The sequence below is a fragment of the Balaenoptera borealis genome, assembly GCF_965194805.1.
Source record: "Balaenoptera borealis genome assembly, chromosome: 1".
Classification (NCBI taxonomy): Eukaryota; Metazoa; Chordata; class Mammalia; order Artiodactyla; family Balaenopteridae; genus Balaenoptera; species Balaenoptera borealis.
The window spans coordinates 55,543,949-55,567,732 of NC_138860.1; the positions used below are offsets into that span (position 1 = coordinate 55,543,949).

The following is a 23,784-nucleotide window of genomic DNA, read 5'->3' on the forward strand; positions in this document are numbered from 1 at the left end:
AATGCCACCGTGGGATTTGTCACTCTTCACCACCTGAGCATCCTCAGTTCTACTCAATCCAACAATTACCAACTTAGCAACAAGTGAGGACTCACCATCCTGCTCGTGCCCCCTCTAAATGCTGGGCCTGAGGGAAGACTGAGAAGGAAATACAGTTCCGTGGCTGGATGTCAAATAACGAAACTCTGATCCATGCAGAAATAGAGACCATGTGCTTCTTTATTTGTCATACGTTAGCGATGCTGAGACCTTCCCACTGATTATGTGCCACTTCATAGATGATACAATATTCCGCCCCCCCGGAAATAATTCTTTTTTTTTTTTTTAATTGAAGTATAGTTGACTTACAATGTTGTGTTAATTTCTGCTGTGTAGCAAAGTATATATATATACATTCTTTTTCATGTTCTTTTCCATGATGGTTTACCACAGGATATTGAATATAGTTTCCTGTGCTATACAGTAGGACCTCGTTGTTTATCCATTCTATATATAATAGTTTGCAACTGCTAACCCCAAACTCCCAATCCATCCCTCCCCCACCCTTCCTCCCCCTTGGCAACCACAAGTCTGTTCTCTATGCAGGACACAATTCTTAAACCTCCTCCTGACACTGAGGGTCTAAAAGGTTGAGAGCAGTACCTAGGAGAAGATTCATTTGGAGAGAGCAGTATTTTCACACAGACCTGATTCTCACTATAAATAATTCCCACTTCACAGGTAGTCAGAGCAGTCTCATGACTTGCTCAAGCTCAGAAAGCTTGAATAAATAAAATTGAATAAATGAACTAAATGAATAAATGAAAATGGCAGGAGACCCAGAGAGATGTTGTCTTCAAGGCAGGGCCCTGTCCCCGAGGCAATGACCCCTCTCTAAAACCTCCCTGAGGTGGCCCTCTGGAGAGGACCGTCTGTGACCTGACTCACAGCCAAAAACCTTCATCAATCCAAGGGCAAAGAAGGCCACAAAGCACTCCTTCACTTCTGAGAAGAATCAAGTAAATCCATGAGAAACTGACAGGGACTGAGTAGTCAGAGAAACCAGCCTTTCAGTGAAGATGGATGGGTAGCAGGTAAAGACAATTAGGGGGTGTGAACGGTCTGACAGGTACCAAGGTCAATAATAAGAAACAACGTGACAGGCAGCAGTAATCAAAATAAGTGTGCGGGGAAGACTGCAATCCTGAAGCTATCAGCAAGGAAGCCTGGAAGGGGGTGGGCAGGACATTTATTACCCTAACAATAAACTGTGCTGATGGCCAGCAGCACAATGGGTCCTCGGTCCCATCTGGGTCACCTCACACACTCCCAGCAGCAGTTCTCCTGGCTAACACTGCATTGAGGAACGTTTCAGAAACTTTGGGGGCAGGAAAAACCAGTTTGTGGGGATATGCAGACACCTGAGTAGGTAAGGATGGCTGGAAATACATCACATGTCTGTGTATGTATGTATTTGGAGAGAGAGAGAATCTACTAGACTCCAGGATCTGTGCTGTATGCTGGGACCAAAGACAAGTAGATTATACACCTGCCTTCTAGGGACTCTCTGTTGGTGGGGGCGGGGGGGGGAACAACTTTGCAGGTAACTATTGTGATAAGTGTAATAACAAGTTCTGCTGGAGCTCCGAGAGGGAGATTATTGCCACAAATTCTTTCTCATATGGAGGCTTCCAGACACACTGGATGCATCCCTTGACAAAAAAAAATTGAATCTTGGTGCCCTTGCTTAAATGCTTTGTGATTTTAGACAAGTCACTTAAACTCTCTGTGACTCAGTTTCCTCATCTGTAAAATGGGGACAATCATAGTAGTTTGTATGGTTTCTGTGGGGATTTAGTTAATATGTAATGCCCTTGGATGAGTGCCTGGAGTGTGCCTGGGATATGTAGGTATCAGTCAGAAAAAGCCATTCCTTTCCTTCATAGAACAATCCTGCACGTACATTGTAATGTGGTCAACTGCACAAATCCTGGGTCATGCAGTTATGTGTGAAGGTGAAGGTGAAGGTGGTGGGGATTTTACCTTCCTAATCAAAAGCAGCTGGTTTGGACAAACCCAGCCACCAGTCCCACATGCTCAGTCTTCAAAGAAAAGCCCAGCAATCTTGCTATTTTGGAGAAAGGCAATACATAATCATTGCTGATTTACAAAAAGACAACATTCAGAATGGGAGAAAATATTTGTAAACGAATCAATGGACAAAGGATTAATCTCCAAAACATATAAACAGCTCATGCAGCTCAATATTAAAAAAACAAACAACCCAATCCAAAAATGGGCAGAAGACCTAAATAGACATTTCTCCAAAGAAGACATACAGATGGCCAAGAGGCACATGAAAAGCTGCTCAACATCACTAATTATTAGAGAAATGCAAATCAAAACTACAATGAGGTATCACCTCACACCAGTTAGAATGGGCATCATCAGAAAATCTACAAACAACAAATGCTGGAGAGGGTGTGGAGAAAAGGGAGCCCTCTTGCACTGTTGGTGGGAATGTAAATTGATACAGCCACTGTGGAGAACAGTATGGAGGTTCCTTAAAAAACTAAAAATACAATTACCATATGACCCAGCAATCCCACTACTGGGCATATACCCTGAGAAAACCATAATTCAAAAAGAGTCATGTACCACAATGTTCATTACAGTTCTATTTACAATAGCCAGGACATGGAAGCAACCTAAATGCCCATCGACAGACGAATGGATAAAGAAGATGTGGTACATATATACAATGGAATATTGCTCAACCATAAAAAGGAACAAAATTGGGTCATTTGTAGAGATGTGGATGGACCTAGAGGCTGTCATACAGAGTGAAGTAAGTCAGAAAGAGAAAAACAAATATCGTATATTAACACATCTATGTGGAATCTAGAAAAATGGTACAGATGAACCAGTTTGCAAGACAGAAATAGAGACACAGATGTAGAGAACAAACGTATGGACACCAAGAGGGGAAAGCGGGGCGGGGTGGTGGTGGGATGAACTGGGAGATTGGGACTGACAGTTATACACTAATATGTATAAAATAGATAACTAATAAGAACCTGCTGTATAAAAAAATAAAAGAATAAAAGAAACTTTTAAAGTTAAAAAAAAATGTGGATTCGTCTTGTCGATCAAAAGTTTGTTTCATTCTAGACATTAGGCTCTAGACTAATGAAGGTATAATATTCCAGAACAGTAGGAAGGCACGTCACTGCCTACTTCAAAATTATCTTCAAATACAGGATAAAGCATGGAAAATTCTCAGAGCTGGCTTGGGAAACAGGTCACCTGTGTTGGGCTTCTCATTCAGTGAATCAGGCTGGTGTCTTGCTCAGCAGGGGGAACTCTTTCATAATGATTTCCCGGCAGGAATCCTGTTGGAAATGCAAACTAGGATCAAAGGGATAGGTTTTCTCATTACAAACTCCAGAGAAAGGATTCACTCTTGAGTTGTTACTGGGGAATCTGAGAGCCCCTTGGGGTATAGTCCTCCAACCCTCAAGCAGGAGAGTTGTAGAGTAAATCCAGAGAGAAACAGAAAGGTTCCCTGTGCCCTGACCAGCTTGGGCTCCTCCCTGTCTCTCCTCTCACCCTCGGCTGCCAGACCCCATCCCACCCCCAGCCCTGCGGCCAAGAGTCAATGGCTGCACCCCCAAACCCCTACCCCAGCCAAGTGCTCATTAAAGCCCCTTTACATGGCCAAAGAGTTGCAAAAGTATAAGGCTGGAACTATTTTGAACTCAGAGAAACACATTCTTGCTGAGGAATAAATAAACCCGTGCCTTTATCATTATTATTTTTTAATGTCACTGTACTTTTCCAGTTTCCCCGTCAGAAAAACAAACTCAAGAAGATGTGCGTCAAATTCCTTTTAACACTGTAAAGTTCTCAGAGATAAATTTCTTAAGTTTTCCTCAGAAAATCTGATTTCTTTCCAGCTTTATGGCATGTTATTCATAGGAATAAGCCTCAGTTTACTCATCTGTAATGTGGGGCAGTATACCCACCTTACATACTTTACAAAATTCATAGAACGATCAATCGAGATTATGTTTATGAAAACGTCTTGAAAACTATAATGAGCTCTGCAGATGCCAGGTGTTCTGTTCCTCTGACTCATTTTAGTGCGTTTCAACAGGGGAAAGGTAGAAAGATCAATGTGAGAAAAAAATGTTGAAACCTTTTACAGGCAATGAATCTTATTCTCTGCTACAGCATGAAACCACACTGAACCATGTCCACTGTTAGGTTAGTTGAAGGCTGTTGTTAAAATGAAAATGTGACTGTTATTTATGGTTTAAGGCCTACCTGTTTCCAAATAGGTTTTCAGAAGGTGTGAATTTATTGCCAGCACTGTATCTTGTATTACTTTGGCATTTGACTACTGAGGGAATGAGGCACAGAGGACCAGTACGTTTTAAGCAGAGTTGGGGCCAGGAGGAAATGTCTGGGGTAAACAGCCCTTGCCAGGAAGGCAGGCCCCTGCGGAGACCTTCAGGGATGAGCAGTAGACAGCCACGGGTCAGTCAGTGAGGACACTGCACCCAGACCATCTGGGGTTAGTAGAAGCTGAGTTGTCGCCATCCTTAAGCCCCAAAGGAGGTGAAGGGAGTTGGCAGAGAGGTTATTACCAGAACCTGGAAAGAGAGTCACTCCTATCGAGAAGGTCACCTTGAGAGAAACTACGCCCTTCAGCTGAGGGACACAACCAGCGGGTGACCTCCCAGGAGGGAAGTCAGGACCCCACTCCCCTCTGGCTGGAGCTGCAGCTCCCCTACTGCGGATCTCCTTTAGCTGAATGGGAAGCTCTCTAGGAAGAGAGATCAGGTCCAAGAAGAAAAGGGTAGAGAGAGGGTCTGGAGGGGCAAAGGGAGAACGCCAACTGTGTGTGCAGGAGAGGAAGGCAAGCCCAGGCAGTGCGCACAGAGGCTGGGGAGGGAGGAGAGTTGCTCTGGGGAAGGAGAACCCCCATCAAAGAGAAGAGGGCGCCATGCACAAGTTATTTCAGGCATCAACCCCAGCCCACCGGGGACATTCTGCATCCTCTTTTGGGCTGTTTTGTACCCTAAATGGATCATACGTGGACTTGGGAACCCTCAACACCGTGCTTTGCTCACCAAAGCCTGGTTACATTCAGAGCCAATTCAGTGCTGTCTGCATTCTCAATTTGTCAGAAAGGCAGCTGCCTGGAGCTAAATGGTCAATTCTTATCTTTATTCAGATTGAAAACATTTAAAAAGCCCAAAATTGTACAATACATATCCTGGATTTAGCAGTTAATAAAAACAACATTTGAATCCTACTGGAGCCCCCTTTTAACAACAATGAACAAAGATGACGCAGTATAACTTAATGGAGAGCAAAACGCATTTTGTCAAGACAGAGAGTGAGAGAAAAGGAATTTAAGAAATTATGTACCCTGGAAAACCACTCTCTAAAGTAATGAGCAAGGCTAATCCAGGCCTTACCGACTGAATAACTACAAAATAAGATAAACGACAAGCAAAAAAAAAATCTTTTGAGTTTTTCAGATTAGAATTCATCTCTGGGGCCAACTGCAACTGCAGATATTAAAGGATTTCTTTAACCATGTCACGCCCTACTTAAAAAACACTGAGGCTCCACCAGCCCACAGAATACAGAGGAAATTTCTAAAGATGCCAATCAAGGCTCTCTGACGTCTTCTTAGTCCCCTCAACCCTGAACACACACAAACACCCCAGGAACTGTGCCCTTCTTCCTCACTCACTTTACTGCCCTTTCCCCTGTCTCCTCCTTTCAAAATCTTTCTAATTCTTCAAGACCCAGCTCAAAGGCTACATCGATGGAAAACATCGAGATTTCTCTAGAGAGTCTTGCAGTTGAAATGATTCCTTCTGCTGGGCTCCCAGAAGAATTTCTCCATACCTGGGATATGCTACTTATCATGGTTTGCTATTTATTCTTTTCTTTTTTTTTTTTTAAGTATTTATTTATTTATTTATGGCTGCGTTGGGTCTTCGTTTCTGTGCGAGGGCTTTCTCTAGTTGCAGCAAGTGGGGGCCACTCCTCATCGCGGTGTGCGGGCCTCTCACTATCGCCGCCTCTCCCGTTGCGGAGCACAGGCTCCAGACGTGCAGGCTCAGTAATCGTGGCTCACGGGCCCAGCTGCTCCACGGCACGTGGGATCTTCCCAGACCAGGGCTCGAACCCATGTCCCCTGCACTGGCAGGCAGATTCTCAACCACTGAGCCACCAGGGAAGCCCCTGCTATTTATTCTTGTTATGTAAATACCTTCCTCCTAGTTATACAGGGAGTTACCTGAGATTTCTGTAGCTCACCCCTGACATCTCGAATGGAACCTAGCCCAGCTCCTGGCATGGAATCAGTGTGCATCTGCATTTAATTAAGCAGGTTGTGCTCCACAGACCAGTACCTTGGAGCTTCCTCGAATTTCAAAATGTTATTTCATGCACTAGAAAATAGAATTCATCTGTGTGTAGTCTTTGGGTCAGAGTGGTGCTCTTTCATGCTCGAAAACACATATTGATAATTTGCACAATAAAGTAAATAACTCCTCTAGACCTCTAGAGCTAAACGTTCATAAGTTGCCACCTCCAACATACATGTTATCTGGAGAAGTTAATGGATATCCAATATTAAAGCAATGATTCAGTTCCTGCTAGAAGGACCAAATCCAATGTAGTTATGTCATATAATTGGAAACAGCATGAATCTGATATTTGAATCTGTCATTAGGTATTTTTAGAGCAGATGAATTATCTGGTCTTCTGGATGTGGGTGAGTATAATTTCTACAGGTAACTACTCCCAAGATTTGTTTGTTTCTAAAGGGTTTCAATGTCCAAGTAATCAAGCAAACAATTCCTACATTTAGAGTTGTAATTAATTAGAAGTTCTGAGCCCATGTTTATAAATTGGCCTGGCCCCGAGTTGGCCTCCTAGACATAAAGCCCTGGAAGCACTACTAAGACATGACCAGCTCCCTTACCTCAGGCACACACAGGGCATGTAGGGATTATTTTCATACAGTTTCATAACATAGTGTTAATTGATTTTAAACCTTTGTGAAGACTGAAGATAGTCCCTTCAGAGGCAGAACTTCCTTGCATTTGGCCTTGATGCGTCAATCAACTCTGCTTATGCTGTGCCCGTTACCCCCCTCCTCACCCACCCCCCACAACTCGTACCCACCTTTCCAACACCACCTCTCCATGTGGACTGGGACACCACCTCTTCAGGAAGCCTCTTCTGGTCACCTGTCCCACACTGTGAGGAGCATCTATTAAACTTAAAGTAAGTGACCAATAATACAAATGGACAGCCTTGCCTTGTCATTCAGTTTGACATGTATGAGTCTAGTCTTCTCAACCAGATTATAAGCCCCATGAGGGCAGAGACCACTTTTTATATTCTAAACCAATTTCTCCATCTGTTCTAATGAGTATCTTGGGCAAGGAAAAAAAAAAAGCATCGATTTGGGCTGCAGTCTGAGTGGTCATCTTTCTTAGAAGAGACTTTGCTTTGCAGTTTTATTAAACGTAAAGAAAAGAAAGATGAAAAGCAGGATGATGACTGTTCAAGAAGAGTAACTGAACAGCAAACGGTGACATGCTGTTCTCCCAGCTTGAGAAACACAGATGAAAAATAGATATTAATGATAGAAAAGGTCAGGCTCTTAGAAGAATTTTTGAACCCAAATTGTGGAGATTAATTAGGAATTCATTTTTTATATCCTACCTACTTCCAAAGGACAAAGGTGGCTGATGGAGGGAGGTTGTGGCATCTACGAATGAACTGAGAGTCTGGAAATATGACTCAGGATTTAGTTTGGCTCTAACTCACTGTGTGTAACTGGGCAAATCACTCCCATACTTTGAGCCTTGTCTATAAAATTGGAATAATCCCATTGCCCATTATGAGGATTAAATAGGGCTCTGTATATATGACTCCCTCTCTCTCTCTCCCCTCTCTCTCTCTCTCTATATATATATATATACACACACACACATACATATATAACTATATATATATATACGTGGTTATATATATATCTGTATATATATATATGTATGTATATAGTCAAATGCTCTACATATGTTAAGAATTCTCTGGGATCTATAGACATTGGATAAATTCTCACCTAAATGGGATCTCTATTTACCAAAAATCATGGGGAAACCTGGAGGTAGACTGTCAACCTTAGCTGCCGCAAAAGGAAGCAGAGGCCCCCAGCAGTAACACTTGCCCAGCCTCTCCCCTTAGACTGTAAAGCAGGAATTCAAACCCGGATGGCCTCACACTCACTTCCAATCGGGAGATTCTATTACTCCTTTGGTGTTATTCCCTTGATGGATCTTGAGGACCCCACTTTTCAGATGAAGAAGGAACTGCTCTGAGAGGCCAGGTCAGTTGGCATTCTCGCAGACAGCACAAGACAGAGCCAGAAGACAAGACCAGAAGCCAGATTCCTCCACCCAGCCAATGCGGTTTCTCTATCCCGCAGGGACACACACACAAATATATTGGGCTGACCCACTTGTGCCAAAACACGAGTGTGGCTCCATCACGTTCTGAACCGAAGACCCTTCCTGCAGATCCCACCTGCAAGGGATGTGGTCCCGGAGCGGGGGTTAGGCGGCCAGTCCTGGGGGGGAGGCGACTCCCCAGCCTGGCCTTGCATCTCCTCTGACACTACTCCGCGCGTCCTTCTTGACAGCTCTGGGCCAGCCACCGAGTCCTGTCTGCAGGGAGTTTTCTGCCCTCGGGTTCTTTTCAGAAACCTGACATGCCCAATAAAGGCCTGGAGCTGATGGAGACAAGCGGGCCCTGAGCCCTCCCAGCAGCCCTGACGCTGCCTCCGCTGACACAATGGGGCCGGCGGTAATCACATTACACCCTCGTCTTTCCTAATTACCCACTTTCCCCAAGTGACAGAGCATCCCAACGGCAGGCGGGGAACTATTTTTAAACTAATTCTAACTAAAAAAAAAAAAAAAAAAAGCACAAAAAAAAGTGTCATTTTTTTTCACAGATATGGTTCTGGTTTATAAATCCCCCCCAGGGACAGCGTGGGGTGTAAGGTTGGCAGAAGCTAGAAAATCTAAGCAAAGCACTGGCTGCTCACCTCTCCTTGCCCGCCCAACAACCTATACACTCATTTTTTTTTTTCTTTCTTTTTCTTTTATTTTTCTGAAGCTCCTCTTCCTGTGTTTGTCTCTTTCACTCCCTCTCTGGCTCTAAGAGAAAATAAATAGGAGAAAACACAAAGGCAGAGCTTCAACGTGAGTGACTTGTGGCTCTTTCTGTCCCTCGTCATCCCCTCCCCCTCCTCCCTCCCACCCCACATCCCACCTTCCTGAGACCACTTCTCCCCTCCTCCCAGCCTGTGTAAAGGTGATGGCTCCCAGAACATTCTTCTGTAACAGTAGCAAAGCCCTTCAACGTGAAGAAACAAAGCCAGGAGAAGGCATGTGGAGGAGGGCAAGGGAAAGAAAAGCCCCTGAAGGACAACTTTAGCTGGGGCAAGACTTGGCCGAGCCCGGGTGACCCGCACTCTCCCCGCAGGCCGCCCGGGAGGTGGGGAGCGCAGACCCCAGCAGCACGGCACCACCTGGGCCTGGAGGCCCATCCAGCTGTCCACTCGCCTCTTACACAAGACCCGGAGACCCCTGTGGTGCCCGCAGGATAATTATATTGATAAGGAGGCTGGAGTGGAGGAAATGAATCAATGGCACTGCACGGATTTCCTGAGTATCGATCTATCGAATTGCTGCAACCTGCTTGCACCCTCATTTGGAGGGTCATTAGTTACCTGTCTTGCTTACAACTGTTAGTGTATCATCGAACCCTGAGTGTATTATCTGTTCCTCAGGTTTATGTTTTCTCCCTCTACCTGTAGAACCCTGTCTGTTGCTCTCGCCAGCCTGGCGCTCTGCCATATTTTTCTTCTCCATCTTCCCAGCTTTCTCCTCCTCTTCCCCTCTCTCACCACCACTTCATCCTCTGACTGGCCTGTTTTGCTTCTATCCTGTAGTCTTACAGCTCTAGTCAGATGACTCATCTGAGAAACAGGAAGAGAGTGAGGGAGGCGAGGGGCTCTGCTGGTCCCCTCCAGCCTCCAGCATTGCTTTTGGTGACAGAGATTTTGCATCTAGCTTAGAGGTGCAGGCACCACTTCACACTAAAGCTAGATCACGGGTCTCAGAGCAAGACCCCTCTAAAGGTGACAAACACATCAACGTAGCGTTCTTGGATAGGCCACAGGATTAGAACAGGCCTTCCTCACAGGAAGTTGCAAAGATCTGCCCAGCAGCATCGCTGAAGGGTGCCACAGAAAGGGACCGCCTGCAGAACAGTCGGTATTCCTTGTGATCCAGAGGAACAGGTGGTGGAGGTAGAGAATGAAGCCCGAAAGGGAAGCTTTCAGGGACACAAGAAAGAAAAGCTACTTTGAAATAATTACTAAGTGACATGAGCTTAGCAAAACTAAGAGCACGTTTATTAAGTAGGCATTAAATAAGCATGAGTTTCATTCCCCTCCCCTCTCCAGCAGGCTTCAGATGAAATGAGAAAAATGAAGCCTCCCATGCCATCCATCCCACCCCCTCTCACTGCCTGCCCTCAGAAAGCATCCTCAGCCATATGCAAATGGAGAGAAGCAGAGAGGTCAGCGGTGTGGTTAACAATGGCTTGTGACTGAGCCTGCTGGGGACAAGGTAAAGGGAGCTCAGAGAAGTGAATGAAGGGGCCAGGGCAAGCCCTGGTTTTCTGTAACTGCTGGCTGGAGAGGAACTGTCCTAGGAAAGGACAAGTGTAAAAAATGTCTCCTGACCCCTCTAGGATCAAGGTTTACTTGCTTAGCGTTGTTCTTGACTCTCTGGGACGCAGTGGAGGCTGGGCACTTTTAAATAAAAAGCCAGCAGACAAGCCTTCCCTCCAGGGTAAGAGGCTAAAGCAATATCTGGGGTAGTAGCCGGGATCGGTGGAGAAAACATTAAGCGAAAAGTCATCGCTGTTAGGAAGTCCTAAATCTGATCCAGGGGGAGAAGAGTGTTGATTTGTAAGAGCGCTAAGTCTTTTCATGAGAGTGCTATGTGGATGCTAATTAAAGCTGGCTGAAAAACAGCAGTTAAGGGGACAGACTACGGTCAGCAAGATCTGGGTTCAGTCCTGGCTCCTGCGCTCATTAGCTGTAGAATCTTGGTCACATTCCTTGGCCTTTCCTGAAGCTCATTTTCCTTGTCTCCAATAACGGAACTTGAAAGAGGACCTACCATCATGGTGAAATCACCACAGAGCCCTGCTGGTTGTTTACAGCAGGTCTGATGGATGGATGCCCCCTTCTGATTGGTTGTTGCCCGAGCCATACCAGTTGCTAAATATCTTGACTCCTAAATATCACTCCTCCTAGCTTATAGGGTTGTTGTCAGGAATGAACGAAGTACTATAAGGAAAATGCTTAGCTTGGTACCTGGTAAATACTCAGTTTGCTATTGGTATGGATTGTGGATTGAATTGTGTCCCACAAAGAAGATAATGTTGAAGTTCTAACCCCCAGCACCTCAGAATGTGACCTTATTTGGAAATAGGGTCATCGTAGATGTAATTAGTTAAGACAAGGTCATATTGGTGTGATGGGCCCCTAATCCAATATGAGTGATGTCCTGGAAGGAAGATGGCCCCGTGAAGACACAGAGACACAGGCAGAGTGCAATGTGAGGATGGAGGCAGAGACTGGAGTAATGCATCTACTAGCCAAGGAATGCCAAGCATTGCCTGCCATCACCAGAAGCTAGGAGAGAGGCATGAAATAGATTTTCCTTCAGAGCCTCAGAAGGGCTTAACCCTGATGACATCTTGGTTTTGGCCTTCTATTCCAGTCTCCAGAACTGTGAGAGAATAGAGTTCTAGAGTTTTAAGCTACCCAGTGTGTGGTAACTTGTTATGGCAGCCCTAGGAAACTAACACAATATTATAGTGGGTAACCTCCTCAAAGGACACATAAGACCCTGAATTCATAAAGTAACAGGAAAGAGAAAACCTTAATGTTCATTTTAGTCCACTCTCTGACGTGATGCTTGAAAGCCCATCTTCAACATTCTCACTAAGTAGTCTTGTGGCTTGTGCTTGAACAACTCCAGTGACCAGGAACTCACTACCTATCATGACAACCCAATAGCTCTATTATAAAAGCTGTTCTTTACATGGAGCCAAAATCTGTTTCCCTGTAGATTCCCCCATTTGGGGGAAATTCCCTCCCTTGGACCTTTTGCTGTATAAAAGTCCAATCCCACAGCACTTAACAGCCCTTCAAATACTTGAATTCCTTGAATAAGCCATATTCGTGCACATGTCAGAGTTTTAGCAAATGCAATTTCTTTTGTCTATAATGAACTTCTGTCTTCTCTACTTAAAGAGTCATCTATTAAAACCCAGTTCAGTATTATCTTCTGATAGACTAGGTTATGCTGTAGGAAAAAGCAATACCAACATCTGTGCTTCAAAACCAAAAGTTTATTTCTCTCTCATGCACTACACACCTACTGTATGCAACCAGGGCACCCTTTATCATGGTCACTCGGGGACCCAGACTGAGAAAGCAGCCACCATCTTGAACATTGCCAGTCACCATCAATGGGAAAGAGAGAGCTCTGGGGAGGTCTCCCGTCAGCAATGAATGCCCCCTCCCAGAAGTGACCCACATCACTTCCTCTCACAACCGTTGGCCAGTACTAGTGACATGGCCTCACCTAACCAACAGGGGGCCGGAAAACACAGCCCTGGAAAATGTAGTCCTACCACATGTCTGGAAAGCCAGGCCAGAAATACTTGGCAAACAGCACTGACGATTACCCCACACTCTCTGCGTAGCTTCCCCTGTTGCCCCAGGCAAAGTTGCTGTGTCACCTCCAGCCCTCTAGAGACATTTTGTGTGTTATTTGGTCACGGTAATGATCACATTGCATTGTCATTATATTTACCTGTGTTTCCATCTCTTTCATGAGGCTGAGAGTTTCTCAATGACAAGAACTAGATCGTCATAAACATTTAGTATGTGGATGCATTTGAGAACAATGACTATATAGCCACAGTAAGAGCCCAAGTCCTTATAGTGGTTCACAGGCCTTCTCTGACCTGTCCCCCACTCCTTCTCTGAACTCATCTCCCCACATCTGCTCCCTCATTCACTCGCCTCCAGTCTCACTGTCACTCAAACTCACCAGGCCGGCTCCTGCCTCAGAGCCCTCACCCCTGCCGTTCCCTGTGCCTGGAATGCACTTCCTCAGCCGTCTGCTAAGCTCACTCCTCACTTGCTTCAGGTCTCTGCTCAGTGGTCACCTCATTAGACAAGCTTTCCCTGGCTGGGCTCTACAAAATATCCATGTGACTTCCCTGTCCTGGTACCTCCTCGGCTCCCTTCTTTTCTTTTCCTCCACAGCAGTTACCACTTGCTGACACAACACACACAAATGATGTTACATTGTCATATATTAAATACTATATAATATGCATTATATCATACATTATATATGACATACAGAATTATTGTGGGTATTTATGTATTGTATGTCCTCCCCCTCCCACCCTCTCCCCCCAACACACACACTTAAATATAACTTCTGTGAATAAAGGGACCAGCATATAGTAGGTACTCAATAAATCAGTCAAAGGAATGAATGATAAAGGAACGATAGCTCTGGGGTTGTCACTTCTCTGGACAAAAATGCTAAGTTCCTCCCTCTCCTACAACAAGATTCTGAGTACCTTCAGCATCCTCTCCACCCAGAAGGAATCAATGACAAGTGCAGGACAGAGCAAAACAGTCCCCTGCTCACCCTAGTCTATAATTTCAATTAATAAAGCCTGAGTCTGTAAATCAACTGTACTTCAATCCATCAATCAATCAGTCAATCAGTCAATAAATCCTGAGTCTAAATAAGGTTTTGGAGGTTACAAAAATCACACTGTTGACAAATTCATAGTCAGTTTGGTTATTGACTAAAATCTTGTGTTTTTCACACATAAATACTTTTCTCTCCACATATAATTTTATAGTTGTTGCTTTGGACTGGTGTGGAACCTAACATTTTCCCCTTTTAATTTTCCTGTCACTTGTCTTCCTTTTTATTTATAATGTCATTTATTCTTTCACTTATTTATTGAGTGTCTGCTCTGTGCAGAAAGTTCTGTTAAGTGCTATGGGTGCTACATGATAATTTTATGATTCTCATTAAAAAAAAAAAACTATTCAGCAATATCAACATGGATCAGACAAACCAACTTCAGTTTAGCAAGTGAGATGGCTAAGGCTCCTTAGCCTTCAATGTAAATGTAAGTGTTAATGATTTATATCAGAGCCATTCCTGGGAAACTTTCAATGATATAAGGGTAGAGTGCCACTCCAAGGATGAAACGCCTAGAGCAGCTGAAAATGGGAAGGCAAGTAATACCTCAGATAGAGGGGCTTGGGAAGAGCTTACAGTCATGAGAGAAATTTGGTTCAGACATGTCACTCCATCTGTCCCCAAGGTTGATTTACCTCATCTCATGTAACCAGTGGATCACCACTTCTCCCATCACTCCAAGAACCTCTCACCCTTCTTTGAACAAGGGTACGCTAAGGTTGGGCTTTCCGGCTGTCAAATGATGGAAGAGGTTTCTCATATGTTCCAGTGATTTCAGGGTAGTCCTGGGATAGGGGAAAACCAGGCAGTCTGGCTCCAGAGTCCAGAATCTTAATAGCTCTACTCTGTTCTGCTTCTCCTTCATATTGGAAACAAAGATTTTAGTCCAATATATAATATAAAGACTGAGTTAATAAGACATGGTTTTCAAAATAGTCACTAATACAGATTACTCCTAATAAAATCATCCCTCAGAAATTGTCCAGCTGAACTGAAATTGAAGAAAATAGTGAATAACTTGAGGATAATGGAAAGAGATTAAATGAGTTGGAGAATGATTCAACCTTTTGCTCACAGGGCATTTACTCACTAATTCATCTGTTTATCCATCCTTCCATGTATCTACTCACTTATTCATTCAACAACCACAGTACAGAACACTTTTGCTGTCCTAGACACACATCAAATACTGCGGATAAGATGTGGTCTGACCTAAATTGACTTAGCACTTCGGGGCCAGTGGGGGGAGGCAGGGGACGAAGCTGGTGGGGGGCAGGAGCAGACAAAGGAAACCCACAGTCTAGTGTGGCAAATGCTGTCAGAGGGGGTTTATAAGGAGTGAGGGGTAAACTTAGCCTGTGCTGGGGATGTCCTTAGCTTCCTGAGGGAACGGAAGAAAAAGATGAGAGCAGAATGCTTCGTGGAGGAAGGAACATTGGATCTGGCCCTAGCAAAATTTTCTAATCTCAATATTCCTGGGAAGATCCTATAACCAATACAATTTCCATCAGAGACAACAGAACATTGAACATGCTTATCAAGACAAGCACTGGAGCATAGCAGTTAAGAACACAGGTTTTGGAGTCAGACCTGCATTCAAATTTTAAGCTTTCTAGGCAGAATTCACTCCATTACAAGATGGGGATAATCATAACATCCCATCATAGATTTGTTCTAAGAGTCAAGTAAGATCCCATGTGAGGTGCACAGCGCAGTCTGTACACAGTACACATTCAGTTGATGTTAGCTGTTGCTTATTGCCTTCTTCCCAAATTCACATTTACTCTCACTCTGTTCCTTTGTCCTTAATCTTCTTAGCTCTAACATTACCTTTAGAACCAAAATTTGTAAGCCTCTTTTTCTCTTTTACACAGGGAAAATAGAAGAAATATAATTTCTGTAAAACTGATTTGCATTACGGGAAATTTATCATTCTCCATGGTTCTTGGTGACTAGGTAGCCAGTAGAGGAGCTAATACATTATTTTAGCAATTTAAACAGGACCTCGGAAGAAAGGCACCCTGTGATCACAAAGCACTGGGACTATACTAATGAGAAGATTAAAAGAAAGTTCGGCTCACACATTCCCAGATAATCACAAATGTACCTAAGGATTATTAACAACCACAGTTACCTGGAACTATATTATCTGCCTGGTTGGTTATTCTAAAGTCAACTTGTATTTGAACAGATGAGCTTAGAGGAGTTAATAAGTTATTTTGAAGTGGCTGGCGGGGCCCCTTCATCATAAATATCTGGCAAAATATGAGGGTATGCCTAAGGCTCCATGGTACCGTTCATCCTAATTCTCACTCAGAAGTGAAAGGACGCTCTGAGTTCCCCTTGGAGGACTAGCCTAGCCACAGTGCCCCTGCCCCGAGTCCTCACATGTCCTCTTTGTTGGAACCACTTGCCCACTGTGGGTGCCAGACTCATGTGTTCTAGATAAGCCTTTTGGGAAATCAAAATGCCCTTCTGCAGAAGCAGTGTCCATTTTCAGGGGTTCATTCCTCTAGGGAACAAAAAGCTCCGGGCTTTCATGACCCTGGTAGTCTCTTCCCAACCTTCCCCTTGAAATCCTCACTGCTATCCTTTAGCTTTGTAGGACTGTGCATAGCGTGGCGCCCAAGCGCAAGTCTCAGAGGCCATCTCGTTTGTTCCTTGGTTTCTCTTGCAAATTTCCACAACTCCATGCTTTCTGCTGCAGGCCGGTCTTGAAGCCAGCGCTCTGCCAAGAGGATGGGGGCAGACGGGGAAACAGTGGTCTTGAAGAACATGCTCATTGGCGTCAACCTGATCCTTCTGGGCTCCATGCTCAAGCCCTCAGAGTGTCAGCTGGAGGTCACCACGGAAAGGGTCCAGAGACAGGCGGTGGAGGAGGAAGGAGGCGCTGCCAGCTACAATACATCCGGCAAAGAGCAGCCGGTGGTCTTCAGCCACGTGTACAACATTAACGTGCCCCTGGACAGCCTCTGCTCCTCGGGGCTGGAGGCCTCGGCCGAGCAGGAGGTGAGTGCCGAAGACGAGGTGCTGACAGAGTACACGGGCCAGACCTCGGACCACGAGAGCCACGTCACCTTCACCCACAGGATCAACCTCCCCAGAAAGGCCTGCCCATGCGCCAGCTCTGCCCAGGTGCTGCAGGAGCTGCTGAGCCGAATCGAGATGCTGGAGAGGGAGGTGTCAGTGCTTCGGGACCAGTGCACCAGCAACTGCTGCCAGGAAAGTGCAGCCACAGGTAGAGTCTGGGAGTTTGCAGCCGGTCTCAGGAGGGAGGGAGGGTGCTGAGCAGAGAGGGAGAGTGAAGGAGGGTGAGCCACCACTCCCCTCGAAATCTGGCACCTCTTCACACAGAGGGAAAGAAGTGCCCTAGTCTGTAGCTCTCTGTTCAGACGTCTCTAAGATCTAAATGTGGTCCTTCCCGGGGGATTTGGCATAGGGATTCTCTACAGCGCTTAGTCAGTTTGAAATACATTAACCTGATTTTGGGGGGATGAGTCAGGTAATGATACATCGGTTCAGCACAGCAACTTCTGTGGTGAGCAGGGAATTTGACGTCTGTCTTCATTCATCTTTGGTTTTCACAGGCTGTTGAATTGATGTCTATCCATGTTAACCTGGGGGACTAGAGAATTCAGGCGCTCTGTTCACTCCATCTCAGTCTTTCTCCCATCTGAGTAAATGATAGTCATTATAGTCTCAGAGGACCTGGCCCCATCTTCTCCAGCAAGATGGAAGTTCCAGGCCCTGCCCCCTCCACAAACGCACGTGGGTGTGCATGCACGTGCACGCACACACCCACTCACAGAGCTTATTACAACCCCCTTCCCTCCAAAGGCTGAGTATCCAGGACTTGTACCTCTAGTCTCACCCACCCCCTGACTAGTAACACTTACCAATGACTATCTTGACCTCTCTGGGAGAAGTCAGAGCCAGACTTCCTGCCTTCGAATCCTAGCTCTGCTACTTACTAGCTTGTGACTTAAGCAAGTTACATAACCCATGACTTCCTTTCTCCATTGACAAATGGTGACAGACTAGAACAACAAGGAGTTATTAAATACAAAAGCCTCCAATCAGATGAAAGCCTGGCTTCTAGTAGGGACCTCACGTGCAATAGCTGTTATCAGCTGACCCCCAATGAGCAGAAAGTGTGTCCCTTTCTGTGCCCAGCTCCTCTCACCCAAAAGGTACCTTCAACCCATGAAATTCTTTCTTTAACAAGAGGACTGTGTCTTCCTTACTATCTTGGGTTCAAGCTTTTACCTTTTATAATGGTTTAAATTAACCACTATAGTTATAGCATGGTAAGGGCCAGGGCAGGAGATATGCATAGAATCCTAAAAAGATCACAGCAAACAGTCACCAAATGAGACAAGTTCTGGGAAGCCTTTGAAGTGACCCTAATGCTGAGTTGTGATGAATGAGCAGAGTTAGTTAGGTGGCGGGAAGGAGAGGGAGTGGGATGTGCCTGCAGCACCTGTGACCTTGGCCTGCATCACAGGCCTGGAACTCAGCATACAAGCCCTCAGATCCCCTTCCGTCCCCATAGCCAGCACCTGGGCGTCTTGGTCAGGGGCTGTCCTTGGGCTGTAAGAACCTCTTTGGCCTGCCCCAGGGAGACAATGGACATTTACACCCTCCAAGGACAGCCTTTCATCCCAGCTGAGGTGTGGCTTACCCTGTGTCCAGAAGACCCTGCAGGACTGAACCCAAGTGACCCCCCCAGGACTTTGCCTGATAATGTGTCTGGCTTGGGCTCCAACCTTGAGTCTCCCCTTTTCCCTGACCAGTTTTTCTCGGGAGCACTTCGCAGTAAGTCACTCTCATCTGAATTCTCATCTAAAGTCTGCTTCTAGGGAACCCAAGCCAAGACACACTGAAGGTGAGCCCCTGAAGGACGAGGGACCCGATCACACTCATCCTCGCCCCCAGCGCTGGGCCAGGCACAACCGCTATTAGATGAAAACATTCATGAAGTTGATGATGTACCAAACTAGCTTGAGCTTAATTCTCTGCAACACAAATCTGATCAGAGAGTGAGGAGAGGTCTCTGCCCACCCCTTCCATACCCCGTTTACAGGAGGTTCCACTGCTGCCCTTTGACCTTCTCCTTGGCCATTCCAGGACAACTGGATTATATCCCTCACTGCAGTGGCCACGGCAACTTTAGCCTCGAGTCCTGTGGCTGCATCTGCGATCAAGGCTGGTTTGGCAAGAATTGCTCGGAGCCCTACTGCCCCCTAGGCTGCTCCAGTCGGGGCGTGTGTGTGGATGGCCAGTGCATCTGTGACAGCGAGTACAGCGGCGACGACTGCTCGGAGCTCCGGTGCCCGACAGACTGCAGCTCCCGGGGGCTGTGCGTGGACGGGGAGTGTATCTGCGAAGAGGCCTACACTGGCGAGGACTGCAGCGAGCTGAGGTGCCCTGGGGACTGCTCGGGGAAGGGGAGATGTACCAACGGTACCTGCCTGTGCCAGGAGGGCTACACTGGTGAGGACTGCGGCCAGCAGCGGTGTCTGAACGCCTGCAGTGGGCGAGGACACTGCCAGGAGGGGCTCTGCTTCTGTGAAGAGGGCTACCAGGGCCCTGACTGCTCGGCAGGTAGGGAGGGGAGCTCGGCGGGGCCTTTGTCAAGGGTGGTCCAGCAAACTGGCTGGAGGTGGGAAGAGAGATGGGAGGGAAGGTGAATTTTAGGCCGAAGAATTCCCAACTGGGTCACGTACACTTGCTTTCCAAGACAGCTGATTTCTTGAGTCAATCACAATTGACGAGGCAGATTTAAGGGGGGAAGCGTGGAAACCAGAAAAGGTCAAGTTCAGGATGAAAGCTGAATCTTACCCCAAGACTGGAACAAAGTCAATGGTAATAATGGTGACAGCATTTCACTGTCCTTGAGATGGAAGAAAGCAGAGAGTCAGACCATGGCACCACCTTAGGCAAGGGACCACTCTAACTCAGAGGGCTTCCCAGAGCTCCACCTGCTCCAAAGTATCCCCCTTGCCCGTTGCCATATTCTGGGGACACGTCCTTTCACAGTGCTAGGGCATGGGATGGTGGTTAGTCTGTGATAACCAGGCTAGCAGGGCACTCTGGCACTCTGGCTATTTTGGAGCTTACATACTGCAAAGTGTTATTAATTTTTGAAATGATCTAGTGTCCACATGGATAAAAGTATTTATAGGCAAGGAATTACTTGTAAATAGGAATAAACTACTAAAGGCATCGAGCAACAACTCACATTCCAACTATTAGTACAGAATATTAAAAGGTTACGAGTCGCTTTGTTCCAGATGACATAGCAAATTGGAACCAACCCCATATGTGTCTGCACCACGGAAACCAATACAAAGGTGATGTCCCAAAAGGAGGACCTAAATCTATCAGTGGGAAAATACCAGTATCTCACTGGAGATCATTTTCTTTTGCCTAAAATCAGATTATTGTCATTATCTCACTGTTACTGCTCATCTTCTGACTAAATCAGTGACTCTCACTGATAAATCTGCGTTGTAAACAGTACAGATTGAGTGATTGATCTTGATCTTTTCCATTCATAGTTCAATCTGTAACAGTGGGTTCAGAGTGCTCATTGGGAAAATTTAAAATAAAAAATAACAACAAACGAACATTTTTAAGCTTTCTGATGAGTTGATTCTAGGAATTTTCTGATCAGCCTTCTGACCTTGGTTTAAGGGGGAAATCCTGGGAGGCCGGCGTCACCAGCCTTTTATTCTTGAGCGTCATCAATGATTCCCACCTAGGTACCAGACCAGTCAGACAAGTCTCCTGCACCTGCAACTTCAACTTAAAATTTTTTAAAAGATCGATGGCAACAACTAAAAGATAAACAACAACCCTCTGCTTAGGAAAAAAGATATTTTCACTTTCTTCCATTTTTTTCCATAGTCGATGATTTCATTTAGCCTCCTAATTTTGTTTACTGAATATCTTACTGAAAATATAAATAGCTGTTATACCAATTGTTCAGAAGGAAAAGTCAAGCAGAAGTTAAGCTTCACCATTTCTGAAACCAAAGTCACTAGGTAATTGCTGGGGAGAGGAGGCAGAAGCATGATCCTCGTTCCCACCCACAGGACGAGGCTCCATGAGGCCCCATCAGAGGATGCTAAGGGTCCATTTGGGCCCTTTTCTATGTACGGCTATTCTATAGTTCACATCCTTCTTAATAAAATTGATCTCTGTTGGGTTGTACATACTACTCATGTTCTTGACCCTCCTTTTCCACGGGGATGGGTTCATTTGCAAACAGAATCTTAATCTGATCCAGGGTCCAAACTGAACTGGAGATAAGCCCTTCTGGTCACTCAGGGAAGACTCAGCAGCTGCTAGCATAACTACAACTGGGTTGAGCCCAAACCATGAGCACATGTTACCTCCAACACGTTACCTCTGTGCTGTTTGAGGAAGACTTCTGGACGCCCAGATAAATTACTTTACAGGTTCCCAAAGCATGTGAGGAGGGACAGTTGCAAAATCTCCATCTGTTTCTATAGCAACCATGGAGCCCCCACTCATTGCAGCAGGTGCTGCTCTCAAGGCTTTCTTGTCTTTTAAACCACATGCCATGGGTCTTTTCCAGAGAAGTAACTAGGTCATTATCTAAAGTGCTACTTCACTTGCTCTTTGTGAGAAGGCTCTAGGAGAGGGGCTGCTTATCCACTGTTTGACTTTTCTGGCCAGATGCACACACTCCAGCATTACTGCTCCCCTCGCCAACAGCAGTGAGGAGAGGAAAGAAGAGAATGGGGAAGGTGAAAACGTGGAGAGCCACAAAATGCACTTCTCCACAGGCCATTCTTTTCTCTCTGGCAAGGGCATGGAAAATGGCTGCCCATTGTGTGGACTTCATTCTGAGGCTCCTTAGGCCGCTAGAGCTTGAATGCAATTGAATAGAGTTGACAAGGCCACTCTATTTGACTCCCAGCCTTGATCTTTCTCATAGTGGGCCGTGGGACCAGATCTCAACCTTTCTGCCTCTGTTCTCTGGCCGGGTAAAGATAATAGAACAAAAAAAATCATGAATATGAGCACTTAAAACAGGCTTTGAAAGAAGCTACTCTGGGCTTCTCATTTTACAAATTGAAAAAGCAGCAGCCCTGAGAGACAGGAAGATTTTTCCACAGCCAGACAGCTAATTAATGGCAGAGCAAGAATAAGAACCCTGGTCTCCTACCAACTTCTAGCACTCTTTAATCCTCCCTGGGATGCTAAGTAGAGTGGAATCGGAAAATAAAAATTTTGAAAGCCACATACACAAAGAAATAGTCTTTTGATATGAAAGCTGAGCTCTGTCAAATGATAAAAAAATATTAGGTGTTGGAGACGGGGTAAGGAAGCACTTTCAACCATTTGTCCACACCTGCCCCCAGGGAAGGAGGTTAGTGCGGGAGCTGGCTGGTGAGCTGGCCACAACTCCCTGCAAAGCAACAGGATAAAAGAACAACCAGAGCAGGGGCTTGCAACAATCCAGAAAGCCGTTCCCTGGACTTCAGTCAGACCTGCAGAGATTCATCACCATCAGCCTCTGCATCTGCCAGCACTGCAGCCAGCCCAACCTTTGGCACCTGAAATCACTCGCTCCTCCGAGTGAGACACTTCACGGAACTAATTCCAACTGCTCTCACCACATACGTGCAAAATTGATGCGAGATCTAAAAAGTAAACAGCATGGCATCTTTGCAGATAAGCAACTCCAATTCCTCAAGCCGCAGTTTACTCCCTTTTAACTGCCTGCTCTTCCCCAAGTTCCCAAGTTGGAGCCCCAAAGAAAGTAAGACTAAGAATAATTCACAGCCCCCCACACACACTAAATTCCTTGAATCAAGGCATACGGCTCTTTTACAGTTTGCTTTCTAGTTCAATACCACTTCATTTTATAAGAATTACTGACACCCAACGTACACAGCTGCTGCTAAGTTATAGGGTGAAAGGTGACGGTCTCCTCCTTGGAGCCACCGCTCTCAAGAAGGCTTCTTCCACAATCGACACCATTGCCACCAGGCTCAGGTCTCAAGATAAAGAACTTGCCAAGTTAAGTTGTCAAGATGAAAAAATCCTTCTGCACCTGTTTTTTACTTTAAAATCCCCAAATGCTCTGCTTGGATCATTCTCCTTCGTTGTGATTAGCTTTATTTTCTGGAGAAAGGGACTAAAAATGAATACATTGACTTGTCCCAAATGCCCTAAGAACTGCTGGTGACTTGAAATTTGGAATGGCCATTTCTGTCACCATGATAGGAGGAGTCCCACACAGGAAACTTGGAATCAGCGTGTTGAATAACAAAAGCCAGGCCCTAGAGAATCTTTCTTTCTTTTTTTTTTTTTTCTTGTTGTTGTGCTTTTGTTTTATTTATTTTTTATTTTTTAACATCTTTATTAGAGTATAATTGCTTTACATTGTTGTGTTAGTTGCTGCTGTATAACAAAGTGAATCAGCCATACGTATACATGTATCCCCATATCCCCCCACCTCGCATCTCCCTCTCACCCTCCCTATCCCACCCCTCTAGGTGGTCACATGCACCAAGCTGATCTCCCTGTGCTATGCAGCTGCTTCCCACTAGCTATCTATTTTACATTTGGTAGTGTATATATGTCCATGCCACTCTCTCACTTCATCCCAGCTTACCCTTCCCCCTCCCCGTGTCCTCAAGTCCATTCTCTGTGTCTGCGTCTGTATTCCTGTCCTGCCCCTAGGTTCTTCAGAACCTTTTTTTTTTTTTTTTTAGATTCCATGTATATGTGTTAGCAAATGGTATTTGTTTTTCTGACTTACTTCACTCTGTATGACAGACTCTAGGTTCATCCACCTCACTACAAATAACTCAATTTTGTTTCTTTTTATGGTTGAGTAATA

The 23,784-nt window shown here is 45.4% G+C and overlaps 1 protein-coding gene and 1 long non-coding RNA gene across 4 annotated transcripts in view; one reads left to right on the forward strand and one right to left on the reverse strand.

Moving 5' to 3' along the window:
* TNR (tenascin R) overlaps positions 1–23,784 on the forward strand; it is a 425,185-nt gene that overhangs the window by 317,100 nt on the left and 84,301 nt on the right. For both annotated transcript variants that reach the window (XM_082363712.1, XM_082363711.1), the window contains exons 3-4: positions 16,612–17,142; positions 19,032–19,508. In XM_082363712.1, the coding sequence (XP_082219838.1) occupies positions 16,644–17,142; positions 19,032–19,508 (976 nt within the window). In that variant the 5' untranslated portion in view covers positions 16,612–16,643. The remainder of the gene's footprint in view (positions 1–16,611; positions 17,143–19,031; positions 19,509–23,784) is intronic.
* Positions 1–23,784, reverse strand: part of LOC309604675 — a 426,266-nt gene that overhangs the window by 190,541 nt on the left and 211,941 nt on the right. Inside the window, exon 5 of one of the 2 annotated variants that reach the window (XR_014230945.1) lies at positions 17,062–17,521. The exons of the other annotated variant lie outside the window; for it this stretch is intronic. This is a non-coding gene — a long non-coding RNA (uncharacterized lncRNA). Of the gene's footprint in view, positions 1–17,061; positions 17,522–23,784 lie in introns of those variants that run through there. 2 annotated transcript variants of the gene reach the window in all.